This window comes from Pipistrellus kuhlii, unplaced genomic scaffold (genome assembly GCF_014108245.1).
Source record: "Pipistrellus kuhlii isolate mPipKuh1 unplaced genomic scaffold, mPipKuh1.p scaffold_m20_p_3, whole genome shotgun sequence".
Taxonomy (NCBI): Eukaryota; Metazoa; Chordata; class Mammalia; order Chiroptera; family Vespertilionidae; genus Pipistrellus; species Pipistrellus kuhlii.
The window spans coordinates 173,268,444-173,296,205 of NW_023425529.1; the positions used below are offsets into that span (position 1 = coordinate 173,268,444).

Here is a 27,762-nt window from a genome sequence, read left to right on the forward strand (position 1 = left end):
ATTATTAAATTGACTGGAGCATAATACAAAAAATAAAATAAATGGATTAAATAATCAGTCATTATGAGAGAAGACTAATTACTAATACTAATAATTGAATCAGAGAGTAACCAAGACAGAAATCATTACAAGAAAATAATCTCTCCAACCTGGAGAAGTGGTTCATAATACTATCAACTATTCAACTATTCCATATGGAGGGATTTACTGAACTGAAGTTTAAGTTTCTTAATAGGACAATCAAAGAAAACATTACAAAATGAATTTCCCCCCAAAGAAATTTGAGGAAAAGCATTTAAGAGAACTGCCTGGACAAAAGACCCGAGGAGAAATATAATAGCTGTTAGCATCATATATTTTTAATCCACTAATTAGAAAAGATGACCCTGAAAACAAGCATGATATATTGAACACATAGAGATGTGTCAGCTTCATGATACAATGTATTATCCTAAACTAGAAGCCCAGTGCACAGATTTGTGCACCTGTGGGGTTCCTTCGGCCTGCCCTGTGTGCCCTCTTGCAATCCAGGACCCCTCAGGGGATGTCAGACTGCCGGTTTTGGCCCAATCCCTGCAGGCCAGGCTGAGGGTCCCCACTGGAGCATTTGTGCACTAGGCCTCTAGTATGCATTTAAGATCTTTGGTTAATCTCTTCCCATCCTCCCTCCTCCCTCTTCCCTCTGAGATTCATCAGTCTGTTCCATGTTTCCATGCCTGTGCACTGAGCATCTGCTCCTTGGTGGTCAGTGCATGTCATAGCTACCGGTTGAACAGTCACTTAGGCTTTTATATATATAGATGGTCCCATTCTCTCTCCAAAGAGATGACACCTTGCTCCATAGTCACACACCAAACATGACCACGACCATTTGTCCTAGATAGCATGAATTAAATAGCCTGTCAATGCCACCAGGACTAAGATACGAGAGGCCTACTTCTATTGGTAGCAGCCATTCTCTCTAGGTCTGTTCCCCCAACTGTAACAATAAGGTGATTTCTAAGCTACAAAGACCTCTAATAATCTATGCTTAAAAGTTTAAAACACTGAGAAAGAGGTCAACTAGGAGCTCAATATATGCCCTATACTCACAAGACAGCTTCTAAGCAGAAGAAAGCTAAGGTTTAATACTCCTCAGGTAAATATTAACAGTAACCCTAAAGTCCACAGAACAGGACAGAATTAGACCTGCTTTGCTTGGAGTTCTTTCCAAGTTATTAATATATGAGCAACAAACAAAATTAATGACTAGTGAGAGGATGCTGCTAGAGGAAGGCTTATTGCCAGTGAAAAAGAAGAGCTGAGCACACGAAGAACCTAAAACCAGACCTCAGGACAAGAAAGCAAATGAGCTGGAGCCATTTGGCATAGGGGTGGACTTAAATATCTCTATCGTTATGTTACAGCATAGCTCAATACCTGTTATTTTAAACTATATAACCTTCAGGCACCAAGAAAATTTGAATTTATATTGCTATACTTTGTTTAGAAGGCAAGAAATCACATGACTATGACCATTCAATAACCTAGCTCATAAGAGAATGTTGCCTTAAGTCAGAAGAGAGAGGTAACTAACTATATAAAAGCCTGCTGTTTTTCAGACAGAGGGTCAGTGACACCTTCATATACCTAGCAAAGATAAAGGAAGGCAATGTAGACTTCATTCTGTGAGCAAGTTTCAACTGCTGTTACTTCCTTTGTAAGAACAATGAAAAGAACCTGGTAAAAATGTCATCTAACATAACTTTGAAGAACCTAAAATATTTCTGAATTTAGAGAGATGTCACCTGGTTAGAATGAAAGAAAACACTGCTTAAATAGAACTTTGGTTTAATTTTTGAGTTAAAAATTTCTTTTTATGAGAAAATTCTGGTTGCATCTATAGAATAGAAAAATCATGAAATAATTTTTAAGTAAAAATATCCAGCTATCCACTTTGCTTTAGTGTGTACCACTGGTACTCAATAAATAACTGGTTTACATTTTGTTCTGCGGGAGAGGACAGGGTAAGTGAGCCTTTGTTTTAACCAGAAGGTCATTTATCCAAATCCAGAAAAATTCTAAGCTCTTTGGAAACTCTTGGATTCCGAAGACGTTCCTGTATGTTTTCATCAAAGTCCAACAATAACAAGCAAATTATTTCTTCTGGGGCTGTATTAATTTTTTCCCAAAGCCCAAAACCTCTCAAGAGTGTGTCACAATGACACTGTTATGTTGACCCCCTTTCTCTTGGGCCACCAAGTCAATGGGACATCGGGTCTTTTTTACAGCTCGTCCTCAGGGTGGTTTGTCTTAGCATCCATGAGCTCAGGAGAGCAACTGGCAGGGTATTGGTAGACTCTAAAGCAAAACAGAGGCCAGTGATAAGCTCACAGAAGTTTTACCATGACACCCAGAGAACAACTAGTTAAGTTACCAGTTTCCTTTCAAGAAGCACCCTGGACACTTCTGGCCACATTAATCAACCCTCATCCACAGCTGCTTAGGCCAACTGCCCGGAGCAGGATGGAGCCAAGCTTTTCACCGAGACTCCTCACCTGAGGGTCTGCTCTCAGCATCTGGACCAAATTAAATTGGCTTCTTTCCACATCCTCTCAGCTTGGTTCCCTTAAGTTGTTTTGTTTTTCGACATACCAAAGGGGGAAAGTATTTACTAAGGTAAAACTGGGAAATGCTTCGTAACATATGGCAGACAAGATACCTAACAAACCAAATATAGCTATGTCTATTCAATTACAGTTTATTTTCACTTATATCCCAATGCAGTGTGCCTCTCAGGAAAGCCACATACACAAGTTTTTCATCAGTCAGGATAATGACAATGACCTGTTTAAAAATAAAAAGCCACATGCCTAAAATAAAACCTCATAAAATAAGAAAAGCCAAGTTGATTTTTTAAAATGTTTTCTTGGCTTAGGCTTACCTTTGAGAGCACAGTGATGGCCAAACTAAGCTGTACACCCCCATGGGACATGACTAAACTAAAATAAGACATTATCAGGTATTTTGAACCTTATAGCAAAAGCTAGAATAAAGCAAAGTTACTGAATAGTTTGCACATCTGACCACAATTCTAGGGGGGAAAACTCTTTTTAGAGGATTCATTAAATTGATGAATCCTTTCCTGTTGGATTGTGAAGTCATATTCCTTCCATTTGAGATTCTACTATTTCCCACCACCTCATAAGGAAACTCCCCAATGATTACACGAGTACTCACATTCAAAGCATTCTTCGCAGCTTCTGCTTCTGAGCGACTGTCAAAACTCACAAAACCTACAGGCTGAGGAAAGAAAAAGAAATATGAAGGGAAAAAAATCAGGGGATATCTACTTTTCTGGGTCAAAGGTGATGTCAAAGTGAAGAGCTAAGATAAAGAAATGACCACAGGCATTTGTGTGGAAATAAGAAAGCCAGTCCAGAAGAATCATGACTCAGTGGTTTAGCTAAATTTCTAACACGAATCAAAGGGGTTGTGAGTGTGGTTCTTTAAGGGCATATAGCTGGGGTGTTAGAGAATCATAAAATAATCTAGAAGGGGTTGGTAGGTGAGCAGCAGTGAACAAGGGAATAGAGGAAAACTTGGGTCAAGAGATTCTACTTTTCTCAATTAATTCAATGTCCTTCAGTTTCTTCATCTTTTTAAGTAGAAAGAGAACCAAATCACCTTCTGGTACACAGTCAGTGCAAGGACTACAATGACACAATGATAAAAGCTCGTACTCTCACTGCGTGATCAAAATTACAGATGAACATTTCCATGGCAAATCCCATAATGTTCCAACTGAAGAGAAAAGGGTCATAATCCCTTTGGACTCAGTATCTTTTAGTCCAGAAGGATACTTGCAACATAGCTTATTCCTGATGAACCAGAGAAAACCCCACTGAGTGTCAAAAAGTGATTGGGAGGTGAGCATGCTGAGTGCTCAGCATTAGAGGGAAAAAGCATACAGCTGAAAATTTTAAGAAGTTTGAAGGAACTACCAGGGTTACTGATTACCACCTCCATTCGGGGTTTGAGAGAGAACATGATTCTTCATCACCAGATACTCATACCGATTGTGAAAGGCTGCCTGTTTAACCTTATTAAAACACACACACACACAAACAGGAAAGAATTGGGAATAAAAGTGAATGTGGATAATAATTACTTTTGAATATACAAATAAACCCCAATATAACTATGCTGGATGCATTATAGTTGTCTTCCTTGGGGTTAGTCCCAGACATCCTAGCTGAAGACTATGGAATTACAAGCCATTTTCCTGTGCTAATTCCTAACCAGTATCACTCTTATCTTTTAAAGCTACAACAACAAAATAAAATCCTTATGGGAATAAAGAATGTTGAGCCCTAGTAATATTCCTGAAGAAAGTCAATTCAAACTTATTGTAGAAGTGACCATGAATATCCAAGTTTAAAATTCTTACCTGCTTAGATGTGAGCTTTATAAGAGAGCCCTCATAGCCCTGAAAATAAAAAAGAACCACACTTAGACAAAAAGAAAAAGGGGGGGGGGGGATTATAATAGCATCCTCTCGAGTAAAAGTAAGTTCTTTATCCTTTATGACTACTGACTACCTCTCTCACAAATGCCTTTTAAATTAATCAGGAAAGCAAGCTGTACACACAGGCACATATGCTCACACCCATGTGTACATGTATCTGTTTGCAAGAAACCAAACCCTGAAATTCATGCATTTTTGTTTCTTTCTCTTTTTTCCCCATGAAATTATGCAATGGCAGGGAACTGGTGTCTGTGTACAGCAGATCTCTTTGTTTTACAGAACTAGGAGAGGGAAGGAGGTAAATTTAATCAGATAGGAAGGTAAGAGCATGTGATAACTTAGCCATGTATTTGCTATAAAATAACAATAATTAAACATGAAGAATGCCCTATATTTTGGTGATCACGTTGTAAGTTATATAAATGTCTAATCAACATGGTTGTACACTTGAAACTAATATACTATTGCACATGAACTCTAACTGAAAAAAATAAATTAAAAAAAAAAAAAAGAATGCATTAGAACCTACTCAACAAAATTTCAAAACTGCCAGGAAAGGCGAAGCAGGTAGTGATGCTAAATTTCGTTGAGGTTTTTTTAATTTCTTTTCCAGTTCTTTTTCTTATTTATTGAAATCAGCCAGTTTTCATACTGGTATTCTGATTGGGACATTTAAAAATGCCCTACTGGGTTTTTGCTTGAGCTCATCTTCAAGGATGACGGAAACACTCCCCTTCAAAACCTCCTCTCACCCTTCCCTGGCTTCTCAGGATAAGGACAACAAAGTGTGTTTACTTCTGAAAATAATCAATAGCGGGTGGCTTGCACTGACGGATGACACAGAGGGGGGAAAAATACCACTTGACATGATTGACCACCGCACACATCAGTACAGAGACAGATCTGCAGACCAGGGTTAACCTTCAGGGATTTTAATTAAAAGAGGGCTGTTAGGAATGTAGCAGGGTCCTGACTTTAGGGAAGCATTTCTGGGCAGAATGCTGGGATTGATTCATCCTCACATCTTCCCAGCATAGAACTGTGTGACCAATTAGCTACTGTAAACATTTTACCTCCAAGGCCTTGAGCTCTTCTGGACAAAGAGGTCATGATTCACAGCCCTGCCTCTTCCTTGTTCAAGGTGCTTTCTCTGAAAAACCCAGAGTTTAAACACCCTGAAGGCCTCAGCGGCAAAGGACAAACGAATATTTCACTCAAGTAGAAACCAGTGGCAGGACTCTCTTGCGCTCTCAGTCACAAGAAGAGAATTAGCATCACACAGTAGTTCAGAGCAGGGATGGCAGTCAGGCTGCTGGGGTTCGAATCTTGGCCCTGTCATTTACTGTGTGTGTAAACTGGAGCAAAACTTATTCAACTGCTCAAAGTTTCATTTTCCTCATTTGAATAAATGAGGCCAACCCACTTTAAAGGATTGTGATGAGAATTAAATGAGATAATTCATATAAGGGACTTGCTAGTTGAATCTCTCTCTCCACATACATAAACACAATAGTATTTTGTCCATTAAGATCAATTAGCCGAAAACGGTTTGGCTCAGTGGACAGAGCATTGGCCTGGGGACTGAAAGGTCCCAAGTTCGATTCTGGCCAAGGGCATGCACCTTGGTTGTGGGCACATCCCCAGTACGGGGTGTGCAAGAGGCTACTGATCAATGATTCTCTCTCATCGATGTTTCTAACTCTCTATCCCTCTCTCTTCCTCTCTGTAAAAAAAAAAAAATAAATCAATAATATATATATATATATATATATATATATATATATATATATATATTTTTTTTTTTTTAAAAGAAGGTCAATTAGCTTAAAATGTCCTCATCCTACAAAAGGGACAGTAAAAATTGCAACCCTGAAGAAGGAAGCCAGGAAGTTCTATCAAATTGGCACTCTCTTCCCATAACATCTTCTCTTTCTTCCCCACTTCCTCTAAGCTAACCTCATGTTTAAGCTTTCTGTTTCTTCTGACCTGTCAACATTATTACTGCATTAAGACAGTGATTTCTAACTGTAAGAATTTTTAAAACATGTAATACCTGCCTATTTAGTCAGGAGCACTAACCTCTTTTCCCTTAGATTGTAAAAGAAAAGAAAAGAAAAAAAAAAAAAAAGAAAAAAAAAAGACAACAGCCAAAACAACAATAGCTTCCTGGTCTTAATAAATCAAAATTATACATTTTTTGTCAGATCAGCAAAAAATATATTTTGGTGTGCCACAGAATTTTAGTCATTAGTTTATGTGTGCCATGAGATGAAAAGGGTGGAAAAATCGCTGCACTAAGGGGATGTCTGTCAGAATGGAAGTATGTCATGGTATGGTGCCTTCTTGGCACCTAAACTAGACTCTATTTTATCTTTGTTGGTTTTAACTGGCTGCCCTCTCAATCCTCTTTCTTCCTTTCCTAACACAGCTGTTTTCAGCTATTACATCCTGTTCCCTCTCCCTAAAAAGCTAGATACTTTTCCTCAGCCTGTCTTGGCTGGGCTCCTGCTTCAAGTGGGATGGACTTAACCAAAAATCAAGATGGTCCATTGCCTAAGCATAAGTATGGCCCCAGCTGGCATCACTGGCTGACATGTCCTCAACATCCAGCTCAGACACTGGCCCTGGGTTTACTGTGACTTCCAGGTTCACACCTTAAGGGCCATGGCCTCCAGCCCACAATTTGCCCAGCCCAGCCTTTTCCGACCCGCCACAGGCTAACCTTCAAGGTTTGGCCTAGGCAGCATGCATGGTTACTTCAACTTTAGTCTGACTTCCTGTTAAGTTTTCAATTCCAGATTCATTCAGTATCTCCAACGTAGTTATATCTCAATAGTCACACTGCATTAAATATTTTGTGACGCACCAAGAAAGCTTCCCCTTATGCCAAGCAACACTTTACAATATTGTTTTTACTTTATTTGAAGCTTACAATATTTTTCTCATGAAACAAATATGGTATTAGGTTCCTAGTCTAATTCCTAAAAGCCTAGTTCTGCCTCCAAAGACTGGTACCAATACAATTATTTCAACTAATTATCTCCTAGGGAAAGGACTTGATTTATATTCTTGCACTTGAAATATAAATACATGAGCAATTGGTAATATTTTGGGTGATCTATACCTAGAAAAATACCCCCAATTGCCAAAGGACACTAGGGCTGTTCTACGTGGAAGAGACAGAAACATGTCCACATCAGTGAGAGAAGACACTTGTCTAGATTAGCTACTGGAAGGACAAAAGACCACTTCCATCTTTCGTAAGTAACACTGGAAAGTAGGGCTCAGATGTTAAATTCCCATTGCTCATTAATCTTTTAAAAATATCACCTTTATAGGGTACTTTCTCTACCATTTCATTTCTTCCTCCAAAGAGACCCTATGAAGACTTCTGTTTCCTTTTACAATCTCTGATAGAAAAGGTACCTTAAATGGTCTGAAAAGCAGGTAGAGCTCCCGAGGTTTGATGTCCAGGGGCAGGCCACTGACAAATAGGGTCCGGACCTGGAAAAGAAATATGAGAAGAGATCAATGGAGTAGAACCCAGATAACAGCTCTCATTGAAACTTCAAAAACACATTTTTCCCCCCAATATTCCATAAATCCTCCCTAATTTTCATTCTTTCCATGATGCAAGAGTACTCTAATGTCAAGATGCCATTAAGTCAACTCTTCTATGTTGATTATTCAAAGTGAACCACCTATAGCTGATTTAAATCCACAAACTGACTTCCTCCCCAACTAGCAATTGCCTGGTCCTAAAAATGTGAGGGGAAGAGAGGGTCCATATAATTAAAGTGTTAGCTTTAAAATAAAATAAAATAAAAAAGTCATAAAGACTGAAAGTCTACCACTCGTCTGCTCCAAGCACACGAACATAGAATGTGGCTCCAAAATAAAATCAACACAACGTTTGCTTCCCTCACCTGCACTGATAATTACAGTGATTTTAATAAGTGGGAAAGTTTACTAAATACATCCAAACAGTAGCCAGAGTGCCTAACTCGGCCCTTCCCAGTTCCAAGACTGAAGGGCAGACCCCAGCGATCTGTGTCTGTAAGGCCCAGGGTACAAACTCTGTACTTAATGTCAGCTAAAATACAGCTCACAGAGGACACACTGCCAGCGGGGAGGATCAGAGAGAACATGTTCACATCCGAGTGGGAACTTAAAGGATAGGTAGGATCTCACCACACAGATATAAAAGGTGAGATGGAATGGTGCAGAGAAAAGCACTAGCCGAGGCAATAAAGAGGGGACAGCACAGTGCATCCTGGAAGGTGGGTGGGAAAAACTGAACAGATAGGATCAAACCACAGAGGACATTCAAAGTCACTGGGGCTCAGAAACTTGGTCTTCAATCGATGGGCAAGGAGTAACCACTGAATTATCACCACCATAAATTTTGTTCCTACTTATTTACGTTAGTGTGTTCTGTGTGTCTTTAGTCCCTCTATCCCAGCTCTATTGAAAGGTAACTGACATATAGCATTGCATAAGCCTAAGATGTATTAATACATGTTAATTTGCTATACTTATATACTGCAAAATGATTACTATCACAGCATTAACTAAAGCCTCCGTTTACATCATATAATTACCATTTCTCTTTGTGGCGAAAACATTTAATATCTTCCTCTCAGCAACTTTTAAGTATATAATACAGCACTGTTAATTATAATCACAATGCTGTGCATTAGATTCCCAAAACGTACTCAACTTCTGAAAGTTCGTGCGTGCCCTTTGCTGAACATCTCTCCATTTCCCTCACCACTCCCCGCACCTACCCCTGGTAACCGCCATTCTACTCTGTTTCTGTGGGTTTGGCTTTCCCCCATATTTTCTATTGCTCTCTCTACTCAGGCTGATACCATATGATTGAGCTCCTCATTAGAAACCATATGGCTACTTAAAAATTCAACGCTCAATTGTTAACATATATAAATGTGAATCACTCTCCCCTCATCCCCTCTACCCCCAGTAAGAAACAGGGAGAATAGTTTCCAGAATACTAACACTCCCCATTAGCTCTGGTTGTAAAGTGCAAATCAGCAAGCAAAGATCATCTCACTGATCCAGCACAGTCCATGGTAAAACGGCATGCCACCCTTCGTACACTGTTGGTGGGAATGCAGACTATTATAGTGCAGCCACTGTGGAAAACAGTATGGAGTTTCCTCAAAAAACTAAAAATGCCTTTTGACCCAGTAATCCCACTTCTAGGAATATATCCCAAGAAATCAGAAACATCAATCAGAAATCATATATGCACCCTAGCAGCACAATTCACCATAGCTAAGATTTGGAAACAGTCTAAGTGCCCATCAGCAGATGAGTGGATTAAAAAACTGTGGTACATCTATGAAATACTATGCTGCTGTAAAAAGGAAGGAACTCCTACCATTTACATCAGTATGGATGGACTCACGAGAGCATTATGCTCAGTGAAATAAGCCAGTCAGAGAAAGATAAATATCACATGATCTCACTCATTTGTGGAAGATAATGAACAACATAAACTGATGAACAAAAATAGATTCAGAAACATAGAAGCATCAAACAGACCATCAAACCTCAGAGGGAAGGCAAAGGAGAATTGAAAGGGGAATTAGAGATTAACCAAAGTTCATTAAGCCAGATTTTTTTTTTAAAGAAAGACATGCATAATGTATTGGAAAATAACTCTTCTTGAGCATGTAATTCATGCTTTTCTATAAGTTCTAGGTAATTGGAACCTAGAATCATGTGTATATTTGAAAACATTTCAGTTTCCTTTTCTTTTCACCACCACACTTTTTATCTGAGCTATTAGATAACAAAGCACTCGAGGTTTTGTTGTGCTGTGTCTATGGAATCACAGAAGACAGACATGGTTTCTGACCACAGCGAGCTTACAGTCAGGGAAGGAAGCAGAATAAGCAATGACCTCTGTAATAACAGGAGGCTTAACTCATTCACAAAGTTACAGTTAGTGAAAAACTTAACATGTATATCCATGATTAAATACTCAGAAAAAAAATCCCCCCTCCCCAAAATAGTAAACGAAAGACGCCAAATGAACTTTGTGGCGGGTCCATCACCCTCCAGGGCAGCCTTTCATTTACGAGCAGTGTCCAAGGATGCAGATGTGCCTGGCACTAGGCTTCAGCATCACAGATGTTTACTTTAACAGACACACGGGGAAACACACTTCTTAGTCAAGGACACAGCATGCCTCAGAGAAGTTCAAGACATGCCGACAGCTCTATCCCAAAGGGACTCTAATGAATTCAGGGGATGTACCTCCAATTTCATTTTTACCCCTACAGGACTTAAGAATAAATGCTAGAAGTGGTCCTACACAGAACAGTAAGAGCAAGAGCCTTCTTGACTCAGCTCTAGGTATCATTCCTACCGAGGCCATGGTTACATCTTGTGTTCTTACATGGCACTGCCAGCACCCCGGGGGAAAGACAAGCCACATTCAGTGACCGACTTCTAATTGAATAAACTCTAATTCAGTAAGTAAAGTCATTGTGTCAGTCTTAAGCTTTCCTGGATAGAAAGGCCAAAACAGGCCTTGAAATGGAAAGACCCTACCTTTAATAAATAACAGGCATTATCTTTTAAGTAATCTAAACATTAAAGTTAAAACCAATAGACAATGCTTATTCATTTCAGTACATTGCGGAGAATAACCACGCACTTTTCAGTAAGCAGCCACATCTGATAAAAACCAGTGTGCAAAGACAACAGGCATTTTCTGTGTATGTTTTACTTGTTTAGAAAAGGTCTTAGGGATCATCCTCTGTCTGCTCTGAAACCTCGTGAGGTTTCTCTTAAATTCATAGAATGGGGAAAGGCAATTTCTCATTTTCTAATGACTTGTGAATAACTGCGTATAGCTACTCATTTGAAACATTCTAATGAGTAAAACTCATGGGGTGTGCTCCTATGACTTTCTCTCCATCTACCCACCTTCTTAAACATACAACTACAGACTCCAAGAGAAGCTTTCGAATGTGCTGTGTTTAAAGCATTCTTTTCAAGTAATCATTCTTTATAACACACAAGTGGCCTCACAGGTAAGAACTTTCAAAGCATGTTTTAGAACTTGAAGGCTTTTTTTGCAGTGGGTAGCAAAGTCCCAGTCACAGAGTGTATGCTGTATAATCTCTTGCATTTATTTAGAAATCTACAGAACAACGTTGTGTATTCATGGGATACAGTAAGTGCTTACTTATTGACACCTCTGGTGACTGACATGGCAAACAAAAATGAGGTGATCACATTTCCTATCACAATCATATTAGTGCAGCTTCCACAATATCAAATGATAAACACTCACACATGGCAAAAAGGCAAAAGAAATTAACATTATAAGAGATGGACATTTAGGAGATAAATACAACCAGCATCAAGGGGGCGGAAAAAGAAAAATTGACTGAAACCATAAAAGATCACACAAAAAATCAGGACTACACCTATTAACAAGAACAGGTTGATCAATATCTGGTACTAGTGAAATCGCTTACAGTCCAACTGATGTTTGAAACATACTTATGTATAAGTAAGTCCAATTTTAACAAATATATGTGAATGTATGTAATTTACAAAGTTTTAAAAAGGATTCCTAAATTCACTAACATGCACAGTAAAATGCAAACCCCAGAAATTTTTCATGATCCTAGTTTAATTTTTTCAATATTTTTAAGACTTAAGACATGCTTAAGTAAAAAAAAAAAAGGGGGGGGGGTTGGGGGATGGACACTGAAAGAATGTATACCTAATTCCTTACATGTTAATAGTGGGGAGGGAGTTCTTTATGTTTATAGTGGAGCTGGTAGGTATGATTTACAGAATTCACATTTTATATATTTCTACACTTTGGCATTGAAATATTTATAAGCATGTAATTTACTTTTTAAAAAGAGAGAACAAGCCCAAGCCCAAATGTATGTCCTTTCTTTGAAGATATAAACCTTGGGTCCTACCTGTCTACTTTTGTCCTTAGAAATTCTCATTTTCCTGCCTACCCTTGCTCCATAGGGACAAGCTTGATCTAGTGGAAATATACATTCATGCACTTGAGTCACATTTCAATTCTGACCACAAATCAGTGTTTCTTCATATTTAATCTAAAAAAATAAAATCTAACCTAAGAGGGGCACCAACGCCTCTAAAATAAGGCCAGAAGAGTAGGATCGTCCTAGTTGCAGTCCAAGGGTATTTCCAGCTTTGTGACCATCCTACTTTCCACTAAGGCAAGAACAGAGGGATCACTCACTCTCTAACACCTCATTTCTGAGAGACCCTGTATTGTGAACTTGGTTTCAGAAACTTGGCTTCAAGGACAAGTTCATAAAAAGCTTCACGTATCTGTGCAGCATAAATCCCATAGAGCTGGAGTGTTTTAACCCAAAAGGCAGGAAGGGGAGGATAGAGACATTCCAGAGCCAAGTTTGTAAGTTTTACACACTCATTAAATTATTTTACTCTTTTAAATAAAGTATACATTGATTTCATTCTTTGCTTAATCTGTAAGCTCCGGTTGAAACACCATTATTGCAAAACAGGTCTGTGGGTCATCTTGCTCCAAAGGTGGCTTTGTTTGCCCTGCTATGATTTCCTATTCACGTCTTGCCACCATGGAAACAGATGACCACAATCATCAAAATGGACTGCCAAGCATTTAATTCTGGTTGTAACTCAGTAGAACCTGATCGGCCTTTGGTCAAGCTCCAGTTCTTGTTGGCACTGACTTCAAGTTTCTTCTTCCTGACAATGGCCACAGACTGGCCCTGAAGATTCACTCCTTTTCTAGCCCCAGGAAGGTATGTTTTGGTTCAAGAGTCCAGGCTGCTACAGACACCAAGGACTAACTAGATGGTGTCTGTCAGGTTTGGTTTAGTTTTAAAGTGATAATTGCTCTTTTGTTTTGAAGGACAAAAAGCCACATAATTACTTGCAATGCACGCCTCTCCAGTTTTGGGGTGCTCAGTAGGGCTTGCCCCGGGTGTTCAGTTGGTTGACCCTATGCTTAGAAAAAGCAAATTTACACCTTGATTTAGGGCCCATGAAAACCGGGTCCCTTTGCCAAGGTGACCAGAAAGTTTCCGAAGTACCAGGAAAAGAAGGGAGACTCGTGGGAGCACTTGTGGTAGGAGGATTGTAGCAGCCATAAACTCATAGTTCAAAAAGAAGGTCCTTATAAAGATAGGGAGTTTTAGTCCTTAACTGTGGCCCCATTCTTACTCCACCCTGGCTTCCCTTAGTTCCAGTACTAGGAACAAGGTATAAAAGACAGCCATCCTAAGTAATCAAACCCTAATATGCAAATCAACCGACCAGCAGAACGACTGATGGAACTGGTCGCTATGATGGGCACTTACTACCAGGAGGCATTCATTCAATCTTCAACCCCCCCCCAAGGAGGCGACTAGTGATGGCGATCAAGGGGTGGGGCCATGGCAGGCAGCACCCAGGTCACCAGCCAAGGCATGTGCCAGCGGGGGCTCCCCCAATCGCCCCACCCACCCATTGCTCCACAGATGGCCCTGATCTCAGGCCAGGCCTAGGGACCCTCGCCTATATATTGGGAACAGTCTCTTAGATTTAAAAATTAAAACCTATTATAGAAAGCCTACTCTAACACTGAAAAAACAGGATGATGCAGCAATGACATCCATGGACTCTGGCTTGCACATTCTGTGGTCATCATTGATTCTGACACTTACAACTGTGTGACAAAGCCAGTTATTTAACTTCTCTCTGCTTCAGTTTTTTCCACCCATAAGATGGGGAAAATGGTACTACTGCCTGAGAAGGATCATGCTATGTATTACTTTTTATAATCAGAGAAAAACATGTAGCTGCCCATACAACAGCAAGATGCCTTTCACCTGTGTGAAAAGTATGGCCATGGGAGAACGCAGTGTCCTGGATTGCGAGAGGGACGTCCGACCGCCAGTTTAGGTCTGACATTCCCTGAGGGTCTTGGATTGTGAGAGGATGCAGGCTGGGCTGAGGGGCTCAACCTCCCCACACAAATTTCATGCGCCAGGCCTCTACTATGATACATAAATATCTAAGTATGGGTAAGTGTGAAGAACATTCATGTAACGTCTTAATATGCATTTAAGAGGTTAAGTACTCAAGGCAGAAAAGCATATATAGATCTTTTTTATTTTTTATTTTTAAAAGATTCATGTGGAGTCACCAAGTATGCACCTTGGACAGATGACTTAACCTCTCCAAGTGTTCTTCCTGGAAAGTAGAGACAATATTGGTTGTTCTCCCCTGGCAAAGAGAGACAATAATGGTACTCATGTTGGCAGTTTTAAAACATGCTCCTGCATATATGTATATAAATAAGTTCTTGGATTAATCTCACACAATAAGGACTGTGAAGTCTGGGGCCAAACACCATGTGGATCATTTGAGGCAGATCTTTCAGTCCCAGTCAAGATGACTGCAGCCTCAGCTCAAGCGTCCTGACTGCATGTTCACAAGAGACCCTGAGCTCCTGGGCCCACTGAGCTAAACCAACTCCTAAATTCCTGACCATTAGAAACTGTAAAATAATAACTGCTTATTGTTTAAGTTGTTAAATTTGGGAGTAATTTCTTACACAGAGTTGTCACGGGATTAAATGGGTTAACAGAAAGCGCCTAGAGTTCATGTAAGAGCTCAGAAATGAGAAGCTGCAACTGATAACATTCATGTAACTGTTGTACACAGGCTTACAGTGGGCAGAGAGGAAATAAAGATTGCACAGTAAAAAGGACTAACATGCGTAAGTTAAACCAGAAGTATTTTCCAAATTATGAACCCAATAGTGTGACTCAAAGTCCCTTCAGTAACATCTCTTTCCACCTCTTTACAAGGCCATTGCCAGTCCCATTATGACCAGCACTCCACCTTCTTACACCTCCATGCATTCTCTTAATTCCTTTCTCTCTTTTTCAACTTTTGTCACATCGGGGAAATCTGTTTCTCTTTTCATCCTAGTTGAGATTTAAAATAAATCTAGCAAGCTGATAGGTTTAAGCATTCCTATAAAGAAAAAGAAAAAAGGAAAAGAAAGCAATACATTTTAAAGTGGAGTCAAGCAAATAATCACTCTAAAACATTTAATTAAACTTGGACATATAATAATATCTGCCCTCTTCCTACTTATATCAAAGAGAAAATTAAAAGTATGAATTAATTTCTAGATTAACTATTAGCATTCATGGTACATTAAAGTGTATTTTATGCAATCTTATAATATTCCATACATTTTTATCACTACTTTTTTATTGTATGTTTTAATTATATTATATTCAGTAATACCCATAACTAATGAAAGCATTCATTTGATTAATATCCATACCAGATTGTATCATCTCATATGAAACAAAAATAATGACAATACCAATGCTGGCAAAGATGCAGAAACACTAAATCGCTCATATACATTGCTGGTAAGAATGCAAAAATGTACAAGCCCTTTAGAAAGCAGTTTGGCAGTCTCTTATCAAACAAAAAAAGCAATTACTATATGAAAGCCTGTACACAAATGTTTGTAGATGCTTTATTCATAATAACCAAGAATTGGGAATAAGCCAGATGGCCTTCAATGAGTGAATGGCTGTCAAACTGTGGCACACCCATGGAATACCACTCAGCAAAAACGAGCAAAACAAACCTGTGATTACAAACAACTTGGATAAATCTCAAGGGAATTTTGCTGAGTGAAAAACCCAAATTCCTCAGGGTCACATACCACATGATTCCATTTATTAAATAATGAAATTACAGAGATGGAAAGCAGATGCGGAGTGTGTGGAGACAGGGCCAAAGGAGGAGTGAGGTGTGAGAGAAGGGTGCATGTGACACAAAAGGCGACGGCAGGGATACTTGTGATGATGGGACTGTTCTGCATCCATAGAACAAAACACACGCAGAACTGGAGAAGTCTAAATAAAATGAGTGAATTCTATCAATATCAATTTCTTAGTTGTGACAGTACTATAATTTTACAAGACTTAGAAAAATCAAGGCAACGGGCACAAAAGATCTTTCTGTATTAGTTCTTAGAATGGCATGTGAATCTATAATTACCTCAAAACAAAAAAGTTTAGTTAAGTGTACATTTAGAAGAATGTTTGACAGTTACATACACATGAATCAAGAGCATTTTATCAGTTGGTAAAGCTGGACAGTGAAGCTGCATGGCTATGAATTCACACACACTTCTATTTTAAAGCTCTATCAGAAGTTAGTCTATTCCTAGTAATTTATTATTTGGTTCAAGATTCAGTGTTATAAATATATTTCATTAAAATGAAATAAATGTGACTTTTTAAAAACAAGCATATTTTATTCAATTTATAATTCTTCTGGTTTGTTCAGTCATTACATAATATATGGTATCTTAGGTATGGTCTATTTTAATTAACATCCATACTTCATTCCAGATATGTCTCAGATATAAAAAAAGACACCCAAATAAATATATGAACTTAAGATATTTTAACCTACTACCAGAGAAAGGACTTAGGAACATCGAGCCCAGGAAGTGCACAAAACACAGACACATATATGAATCTACGAAGAAGCATCTACTTTTCTAAATCTGCTTCTACATGAAAATTCATTCCGCCAATATTTGTTTGCATTTAAAATACCACATGACTGAAATACAAATTTTTGGAATACAACCTATTTTAGGTTGGATACTTCCTTTTGATTCATAAACTAACTAGTTTATTTTAGACACTTCAAAGCCCAGTGCTTATTATGTGTTATTTCAGTAAAAAAAAGCAAATGTCCATTCCTAACTTTAGATCATTCCCTAGCTTTTCCAGTCATATGAGTTTCCAATTCCAGAATATATCCAATACATTCAGGCTAAAACAATGAATCCCCAGCCTACTATAGGAATCAACTTTCCTCTGAGACATATTTGATTTGATTCCCACCTGTAGTTATGTCTATTTACCATTTATACAGTCATAAATGAAGTCAACATTTAGTTCACAAATTACTTGAATGTATATACATATGTATGTGTAATTATGCAAAGAAATACAGATCTCTGAAGACTTGGCATGACTTACAAGTAGGACTGTATGTGTCAGTTGAGATCAATGAAAGACATAACATATGGTCAGAAAAAAAATGGTGAGGTTTGAGGTTGAGAATTAACCTAGGTTAACAAAAGTAAAATATGCTTTGCACTTATATCTAAAATGTTACACACACACACACATATGTATATATACACATAGACACATACATACACACTAATGACCTGGTGCATGAAATCTGTGAACATTAAAAGGGAATTAGAGGAAATAATTTAATATTGCTATTTGCCCTTTCTCTATAATAGAAAATTAGTAAAATGTATATGAAAACCTTTCTCCTGTCAAAGTTTAGGGCTCACCATGGGACCCAGAGTCAAGTCCCCACCCACCCATATGCACCTCAAAATCCTGTGAGACCCAGTCAGACCTGACTGTACCCCCCTCCCCCAACACTGGGCTAGATCCAGACCCAACCAGTCCCACCCTTATCAAGCCCTGCCGGGCAGGGGGTGTAGCCTCAGGTCCCCTGGCCTGGTGCCAGGGTAGGGGGCATGGCCTAAGGTCCCCTGTCAAGCCCCATGGGGGCAGGGGAGGGCGTAGCCTCAAGTCCCTGCTGATTGTTCATTAAGACTCCTTATGGGAACTTGGTCTCAGCTGTGGGTCAGCCATCTTTGTGATGGAGTGATGGTCAATTAGCATATGCCCTCTTTATTATATAGGATATATATTATTTCAGAGAGTGAGAAAGGAAGAGGGTGAGAGAAACATAGATGTGAGAGAGATACATGGATCAACTGCCTCCTGCACAACCCCTATTAGGGATTGAGCCAGCAACCTAGGCCATGTGCCCTGGCTAGGAAATGAACTGGTGACATTCTGGTGTAAAGGACAATACTCATCCAACTGGCCAGGGATAGATTTAAAAAATTTTTAAAGTTTGTTCAATATTTAATATGGGTTCCCATAGCACTGTAACTTTTCAGTTACTATAATGGAAGAAAAAACCCCCACTAAATTAAGCCTGATGGTTTCAGTTACTCCAACAAATACAAGTTCACAGGACCTTAGTGTTGCTATTTTTATTTGGTTAGGCTCCCCAAATTTTCCAGGCTCTCTACAAAATCGCTATAGTTGTGGTCTCCACATCTCTGATAAGCAAGAAAACTCTCGACCTCAAAGAGTTTGTTTCAATAGCACTGTGTTTAAACTTCGGAAGTGCAAGGACATTTCCGGGGAGCAGCATTCACAGCCCGCTCAGGACCATGATACAGTTAAACTTCACTGCAGCTAACAGACAAGGGCATACTGAAAACTGAACTAGATAATGGACTGATTCTCATTTTATAACTATGATTTTTAGGCTAAAACTAAAGCTATTCTATAAAAACTTGAAACTCACAATCTTGGAGTTCAAAACATGTTTTGTATCTTGTCTGGAAGACAAGATTTGGGATTTCAGGGCTCCAGTGGATTAGAGCTCCCAATGAATACGGATACTGCCTGAAATAAATGTATACTGATACTTATCTAGAGATCATTTGCCATGCTGCAATAGCACACACTTAAAAGAAAAAAAAGAGAAAGAAAGTTGATGTCTTTAGCCACAAATTTGAAGAATTCAGCAAACTTGTCAGTACAAAACAAGGTAAATGTGTTCTAGTTACCGATGTAAAATCAGTTCAGCACAGACACTCTTGATTCAGTCTATTTGCTTGTGTGTTGTTTTTTTTTTTGTGAGAAAGGAAAGCATAGAGCATAGTGCTTAAGCATACAGACTCTAGAACCAGACTGCCTGGATTTAAAAGCCAGCTCCAACACATGGTAGCCGAGTGATCTTGGACAACCTATTAACTAATTAGAGTCGTACTGCCTTAATTGAAATGGAAGATATAGAATCTATCTCTTAGGGTTACTAAATGGATTAAACAAACGAATATTTGTAAAGCATTTAGAAAAGTGCCTAGCACATAGCAAGCATTATATAAGGTTTTGTTAAATAAGTTAAATAAATATAACTCCTCAATTGTATCTGGTAACACTTTTTGCTGGCAGGGGCAGAATGGACATTAAATAATAAAATTATTATTCAAATCCTAAAACTTAGGACTGCATTTACCCAGTTAAAGATACTTTAAAAAGTTATCCATAATAAAGCAATGTTCCAAAATTAGCTTCTAAGAAAAAACCAACCACCACTGGACAGTAAGAATAAAGAAAGACAAAAGACAAATATTTCATCACTACAAGCCCATTGCACAGATCCATGCAGGAATGGGCCTTCCTTCACCTGGCTGCCGGCAGCGCCTTTGCTCTGGCCAGAGCCACCATTCAGCTCCGCCAAGGGGCCTTTCTGCCTTCCCACACTACCCAGAGAGGCTGGGGCGGTGTGGAATGCCTGTGTTGTCTCCATGGCAATGAAGCTCAGTGCTTGTGTATGCAAATTAACCCATCTTTGTTGGGTTAATTTGTTTGCCACCTTTGTTGGGTTAATTTGCATACTCACTCCTGATTGGCTGGTGGGCACTGAGAAGGTACGGTTGATTAGTATCTTACTCTTTTATTAGGTAGATGAATGCTGAATTTCTAGAGTGAAATGCTATTATTCACACTATCTCTGCTCCCTTTAGGAATTTAGAATTGCGGTTCCAAGGTTTAACATATAAATGAGAACACGCATTAGTAATGTAACATTTGTAAAGAACACAAACAAACAACGCATTTAAAGAAATCAGCTCAATGTTTTCCATTTTGTGAATTCCAAACAGCTCGGGCAGTTTCCAAAACTTCTTCTCCAGATGAGGAAGAATTCTCAAAATTGTCAGAACCTGAGGGCATGTGAGGGATCTTTCATAGTGGACATGACGTGGCCTGTCAGTGGTCTCCCTGAGCCTGGTGTGCCAGCCTAGCTCTGGCCAGAACACAGGCTATGACACGCACAGCCAAAAACAATCTCGCAGGGACAGTCTGTGTCTAATATGACCAAATAAAGATACAGCCAACATACCAGATAGGCTGTTCTGCTGTGCCAAAACCTCTCAATCACTCTCCTAAATAGCCACATCAAGGCTGTTTATTAAAGTGTCTTTTACCTGGAATCTAGAGGAAGAATTTCCAAATGCTCTAAGTACAATGGAATATAATACCTCATCAGAAACAGAAAAGAGAGTATATGCATATATTGAACTTATACTAAACCCAAGACTTGAACAAAATCTCTTTAGTATGGTTAGCAGTACATATCCTATGCAATACACATTTTTGCTAACTAAAATTGTGTCACAGATGCTATGAATGCAGGGAAGATGAAAATGGAGCCTTAACCTTGCACCTCATCCCTTTAACACCATTGGGTAATCAGGGCTAGGACAATTCGCTTATAACCCTCCAATGATCTTCTATGGCTAGCACAAACATCATCCCCCCCCCCCCCCAAGTCCTTAATCTAAGCTGAAGAGCATACATTCAACAACACTTAGGTATTTTATTTGTAATGTCATGTTACGGCTCAAAGATGTTAATAAAAACAGGATACACATACACAATATCTACATATAAACAGTCTTAACCCCATACCTTGCTTATTCCTGGCTAAAAGCCTTTTTTTGTGTGTATGTGTGTGTGGTTATTTTTTGTGTGTAAAAGGCTCACTTTTTTACTTAAAAGTCCAAACCAAGTCTCCTCCTCCAAGGAGGCAGCTTCTCACGACTGCTCCAATTCTTTCCTTCATTCGTTGCTAAACTCCTACTACACTGTTTGTACTTACTCTGTTCTCTAATTGTTTCATAGGCTTTAGTTAAGCCCTTTCCAATTAAATTATAAATTCCTTGAGAGCAGGCACCATATCTTGTTCACCTATCACTATTTTCTTGAATTAGAGATATAAAGTTTCTTAGATTAGGGATCTAGGTTTCCTTCTGCATCTGACACTTGAGAATGACACATTCGCTTGAAGAAAGCTAAGGCTAGGTAGTATTTAGGTTATTTCACAGAAATTGTCAGGTTTTAATTATAAGAGGAGAGGCTCCCTTTCTGCCTATCCATTAAAAATAATCAAGAAATTAACCCCTGAAAAGATTTATAAAGTGCAAGAACTTGAAATCTCATATTTTAGGTAACACTACCCTAATTTAACCACAGATTTACAGAAACAATTAATAAATTTAGGACTTTCTAAGACAGTATCCTTCGTTTTTGATAACTTCTCTTTTTGTCTAAATGTTTAAGATACAAGGATCACTCTAAACCAGAGATCAATAGAATGTTTCTTTCCCCAAACTAGCTTTCTTCTGCCAAGTTTAGAAAGGATGGCACAGGAACTATTTAATTACAAGGAAAAGGAAGCACAATTCATTTCTCTAAATAACAACAGTAAAATAAAAGATTATCTCTAAGGGTAAAGCATATTCAAAAGTTAAATGTGAATAAATAGGTCCAGAGACATAGAAGCATGGAACAGACTGTCAATTCTCAGAGGGAAAGATGAAGTGGGGTGAAGGTAAGGGGAGTGGAAGGGGGATCAACCCCGCACTGAAGGCATGTATGTATAACCCAGACAATAGTGTGGTGAAGACCTGGGGCGGGGGGAGGGGACCAGGCTAGAAGGAGGACATATGTAATACTTTCAACCATGAAGATTTTTTTAAAAAGTTAAATGTGAACAAAGGAGTTCATATATTATCCCCACCCCCACATACATATGCATGCATACATACACACACACACACACACACACACACACACACGCTCACACATACCCGTGTTTCTTGATGCATCAGTATTTCGCATCTTAGAACTTGTTTCCTCTACACTTGTCAGCTTTGTGACATTTTCAAGGAAATGTAAAAAAGAAATAACTTATTAATCAAGTATTTTCAAGTCCCTGACAAGCAATATTACGCATTTCCAATTTTCAATACTACACTGGCCATCCTGAGCTGCCTCTCCACTGCGCTTGGGCAACTATGTGTTTAAGAAAACAAAAGGAGGATTCTACGAGTTCCAAAAAGTATAACAGGAAAAATAATCTGCTCAAGGGAAGATTAAATAATTCGGGATTTCTCAAATATGCCTGAAGGAAGTCTGGGGTAACTGTTAAAAACTATAGATTGCTGGATTCTCCTCAGAAATTCTAATTCTGTTGATCTGGGGATGAGGCTTAGGAGGCTGAATTTTTAAGAAGCAACACAGACGATTTTCCTGATCAGTCCTATCTGGGAAACACTGAAACAACACATTGACAAATACACAGCAAGGCGTACTAGTTTTAAAAGAACATGTAAACAACATTGAATTATACTCACTCCCACAGAGATGAGGCTCTGGGCCCCCTGCAAGCTCCTCACTGCCAAGGGCCATGGGGCCTAGTGGGAAGATTCCCTTGACCTTGGAGAAGAGGCTTCTGAGCGAGGCCCAGAGTGCATCTCACACAGGCAGAGAAGGATTAGATCCTTTCATATGAGAAACAGATTTGTAATTTTGTTTTATGAGGTGCTTCTGCGTTTATTTAGGAAGAAATCACTTAAACCTGTGCTTACACTAGTGACCCTATGAACTTACACTAAGATTCTTTATTGAAAATAATGTAATAAGAGAACAATTCTCCTGAGGCACTGCTTAAATTTCTGAGAAGTTAAAAGTTTGTGGGTGTTTTGTTACTTTAGAAAAGTAGAATATCTGAGAAGCAGATCAACGAACCAATAGCTATGATTAACTAACTAACAAGAGCTTACTGCTTGTAAGAAGTTGCCAAGCAGTGTGCTTGAAGTTCAGTGTGCATATCATCACATAGGAATTTATTTAAATGTACATTCTCATTCAGGAGAGTGTGGGGCCCGAGATTCTGCATTTCTAACTAACTGCTAGTTCTACAAACTATACTAGAACTAGCCTACGGTAATGATAGCCCAAATTTTTTTTTTTTTTAAATATATTTTACTGATTTTTTTAGAGAGAGGAAGGGAGAGGGACAGAGTTAGAAACATCGATGAGAGAGAAACATCAATCAGCTGCCTCCTGCACACCCCCTACTGGGAATGTGCCCGAAACCAAGGTACTTGCCCTTGACCAAAATCGAAGGTGGGACCCTTCAGTCTGCAGGCTGACGCTCTATCCACTGAGCCAAACCAGTTAGGGCAATAGCCCAAATTTTAATGGGCATAAAGATCACAGGGTTACTCAGAATGAAGATTACTATTAGGTCTAGTAATAATTAATGTCGTTTTCTAATACTTTTTAAAATCGAATTTATTTAAACAATACAACAAAATTTAATCAACAATATAGTTGCCGTTGTTTTCTACTACTTGTGCCCAACGCTCAGGAAGCATTTTAATCCCTCTGTTGTAAAATTCTTGTGATTTTGATGCAAAAAATTCAGTCAATGCATTTTTGAGGCATTCTTCATTATTAAATTTTTTTCCAAGAAGAAAGTTTTGCAAAGAACGAAACAAATGGTAATCGGAAGGGGCAATATCAGGAGAATATGCAGGTTGAGGGAGAACTTCCCATTCCAACTGGTGCAGTTTTTCAGCAGTGATTCTTGCAGTATGCGGTCGTGCGTTATCGTGGTGAAGAATTACGCCCTTCCGATTAATCAGCGCGGGTTCTTTTTCTCTTAAAGCTTGGGCTAACCTTTCCAATTGGGCACTATACACTGCACTTGTAATGGTTTGGTTAGATGGTAAAAGTTCATAATGAAGAATTCCTTTAAAATTCCACCAAACACACAACATCACTTTTTTCGCATGCAAGTCAGGTTTTGGCGTGGGCTGCAGAGCCTCATTTTTGTCCAACCATTGAGGCCGCCTTTTCAAATTAACATACAGCACCCATTCTTCATCTCCGGTAACAATTTGCTCTAAAAACGGCAAACGGTTTTGACGAGAGAGAAGCGAACTGCAAATTGTGACTCTTTGATTACGGTTGTTGTCGGTCAACTCATGAGGAACCCATTTTCCAAACTTTTGGACTTTGCCATGTGCACGCAATTGATTGGAAATTGTTTTTTGTGAACAATTGAAAATTGTCGCAAGCTCTTGTTGGGTAATTTGAGGATTTTGCACCAAAAGAGCTTGAAGAGCTTCTTGATCAAAATTGGACACACGGCCTCGACCACTCTTGTCATCTAACGAAAAATTTCCCTCGCGAAATTTCTCAAACCAACGCTGGCATTTTCTGGCGCTAACTGCATCTTGACCAAGTGCACTACAGATGTTTTTTGCAGCCTCACTTCCTTTTCTTCCTAATTGGAACTCTTAAAGCATGCAGTGCCGAATATGCTCTTCATCCACCATCTTCTTAGCCCTAGTTTTGCAACAAAAACCAAACCAAACACAAACTTTTTCAAGCAAAACTTGTTAATTGCACTTCACACGTTCTGTAGATACCACGTGTTTGAAGGTTATGTCAATACAAGTCAACGCCAAGCAAGATTTTAAATGAATGTTTAAAAACGACATTAATTATTACTAGACCCAATATTATCTTTCTTCCATTCCTAATATTCTGATTAAGGCAGGGCCCCTGGAAACTACATTTTTAAAAGGACCCTAAATGATATTGGTTTAGGTAACCCACAGAACATACCAACTGCAGAGCACTACACTTTGCTGTGAAGTTAAGAGATATTGACATTTTAGTAGGAAAAGGATTTTGAGCTTTTGATTAGCAGACACTATTAAGTTTGAAAAGGACAGGTTTTAGACAACAAATGCTAGGAATTGGTTTCCCACACTCCCTGCTACAATGAGGAGTTTGATGCTAAAGCCAGCTGTCCTGCTATATGTCTCACAGTAAATACGACAAACAGCCCACTTGACTGGCAGGAATTTGAGCATAAGAACCCTTTGGCGCTCTCCCCCCACACGGGCATCATCACAGAGGTCAGAGGTGACAGGACAGGCGCTGAAGGAAAGGAGAGAAGGATTATTCTTATGCTCTAATAGAAAACAAAAATTCCAGGGCAGTGAAGGTGAGTAGAATTAATAAACCTCGCTGCAACAAGCATGTTTATCTAGTATCTAGTGTCTAGACAAAAATGCCAGCGATGAATACCTAACTCCAAGCACGTGATTCTCCTCCTCTCACTCCCCCGGCCTCGAGCATGTTGTTTATTATGGTTTGGATGCCTTCACTGTAAATGGCAATAATACCCGGTACAATCATCTCTGCACATCAAACATTAATTATTCTTTTTTTTTTTTTTTTGCTTTCCAATAGGCCGAACTTAAAAGAACCTCAGTTTCTTGGCCACTTCTGAATAGAGATAACATGCTATGAAATGCCCATACGTTTCAGAATATTAGTAAGAGGAAGGCAATGGTCAGAATGTATTTTTTACAGTCACCAGTGCTTAGTTAAGTTGAACTTAGTACTTTTTTTTTAAAGGCAAATACTGTATGATTCCATTTATTTCTTTATTTTAATCCTCACCCGAGAATATTTTGTCCATTGATATGCAGAGAGTGGAAGGGAGAGAGATGCGTCAATTGGTTGCCTACCATATGCCCCCAACCAGGACCAGGAGCCTGCAACCAAGGTACGTAACCTTGACTGGAATCGAACCCAGAACCCTTCAGTCTACAGGCCGACGCTGTATTCACTGAGCCAAACCAGCCAGGGCAGTACTTTCTTGATAATCTCTTAGAAACGGGAATGCAGCCTTGTAGAGGGGGCTCACAAAGGTAGCAGGCCGTGATACCAAGGGAAAAAGCAGCTGACAGGGAATTGTGAGTTTTGCATTATAGTACTAATGACCTTTGATCACTATTTCATTCCTAAAAAAGGACCATGGATGAGACATCTTTCTGAGAGTGCTTGAAATAATAGTGACTAGAATAATGATGGGAAAGAAACTGAGAATCAGCTACTACATATAGTGGTTCCAGGCTAATGATAATTCCTAAAACAATACTGCTTCTAGCTGCCGACTATTCTTCATTCCCTACAATGGTGATTTACAACTGGTGTGCTGCAAGAATTTTTAAAACATGCAATACTTGACTATATAGTCAGGGGCACTGACCTCTTTTTCCCTTAGATTGTCAAATTTTAAAATGACAAAAACAGCTAACAATAGCCATCCAATGTGAATGAATCAAAAATATACCATATTTTTTTTGTCAGATCAGCAAAAAATACATTTTTTGGTGTGTTGCAGAATTTTAGTAATTAGTTTATGTGTGCCATGAGATGAAAATGATTGAAAATCACTGCCCTAGAAGATGGGAAAGACTTATACAATTAACAATTTGATTTTTAAAAACATAAGCATTAAATGTTTCATAAGTAAAATATGGCCTCAAAATCTGTGCAAAAATTTCCAGTTTCTCATTTGTTCTTCATTTTTATCAGTGTACTCATCACCAACAGACTGTTTCCTGCTGGGAAACATTAGGAAAATGGCAGTTTTCCCTGAGAAGAGACACTAGCCCCATTCACATTTCTGGAGAGCCTAAAATAATTCGAGCTATTTCCAAAGAGAAAACTATTTGGGGAAGGAGAGATCATAATCCATATCTATCAAAATCTAGACTTCATTCCTGTGCAAAGCATTGTTCCTTTGCTTGACATCAACCTTTACATGACCCAATTCAAAACACCCGATAAATAATGAAAGAAATCTCGGTCTTTCCTAGTCAACAAAGACAAAGGAGCACAGACCCTACGTCAATGACTGAGGGAACACTTGACAGACATCATTTTACAGAAGTGTATTAAATATTAGGGAGGTATGAAGAGAAATCTTCTGAGGCGTAGGGCCCTGGGATGGCAGGTGTGAATCCAAAGACCTCAAGAGCCCAGGCCAGTGAAATGTGTTGTGGTCTACTTCTGCTTCCGAGCCCCTTGTGAAAAAGAGAGAAACCCGCTACTCTGTGGCACCAGGGCCTGTTCAAGACCCCAGAACTGGAATGTGTCATTGGCATGCATGTGATTAAATAGTCTACCTCCAGGGCTTTTATGCAGTCTCCTTTTACACAAATTCTAAAGCACTGACTAGTCACTGTGAGTATTAATGTTTCCAATCATTTTTATACATGTAGTAGGATTTTTACTAAAGAAATACACCTGCCTTTTATCGTCACAAAAGGCTAAGGAAAAGTCATTTACTTCCAAGTTTCCCTACTTTTAAATGAAAGCCTTTTTTCCTTCAGTTTAACAAGTTTTATTGCTTTCAGGCAGAGGGAAACCAAATAAGACCAAAAG

General features: G+C 38.9%; 1 protein-coding gene across 7 annotated transcripts in view; it reads right to left on the reverse strand.

Moving 5' to 3' along the window:
• Positions 1–27,762, reverse strand: part of RBPMS (RNA binding protein, mRNA processing factor) — a 160,886-nt gene that overhangs the window by 82,619 nt on the left and 50,505 nt on the right. For 5 of the 7 annotated variants that reach the window (XR_004991443.2, XR_006743014.1, XR_006743013.1 and 2 more), the window contains exons 2-4: positions 7,934–8,011; positions 4,430–4,468; positions 3,220–3,282 (exon numbers count right to left, since the gene is read on the reverse strand). The exons of 1 other annotated variant lie outside the window; for it this stretch is intronic. Coding sequence is in view for 3 of the 6 variants with exons in the window: in XM_036458293.2 (XP_036314186.1) it covers positions 3,220–3,282; positions 4,430–4,468; positions 7,934–8,011 (180 nt within the window). In the remaining 3 variants the exon portion in view is untranslated. Of the gene's footprint in view, positions 1–3,219; positions 3,283–4,002; positions 4,082–4,429; positions 4,469–7,933; positions 8,012–27,762 lie in introns of all 7 variants that reach the window. One more of the 7 variants, XM_045588905.1, reaches the window with a different exon arrangement.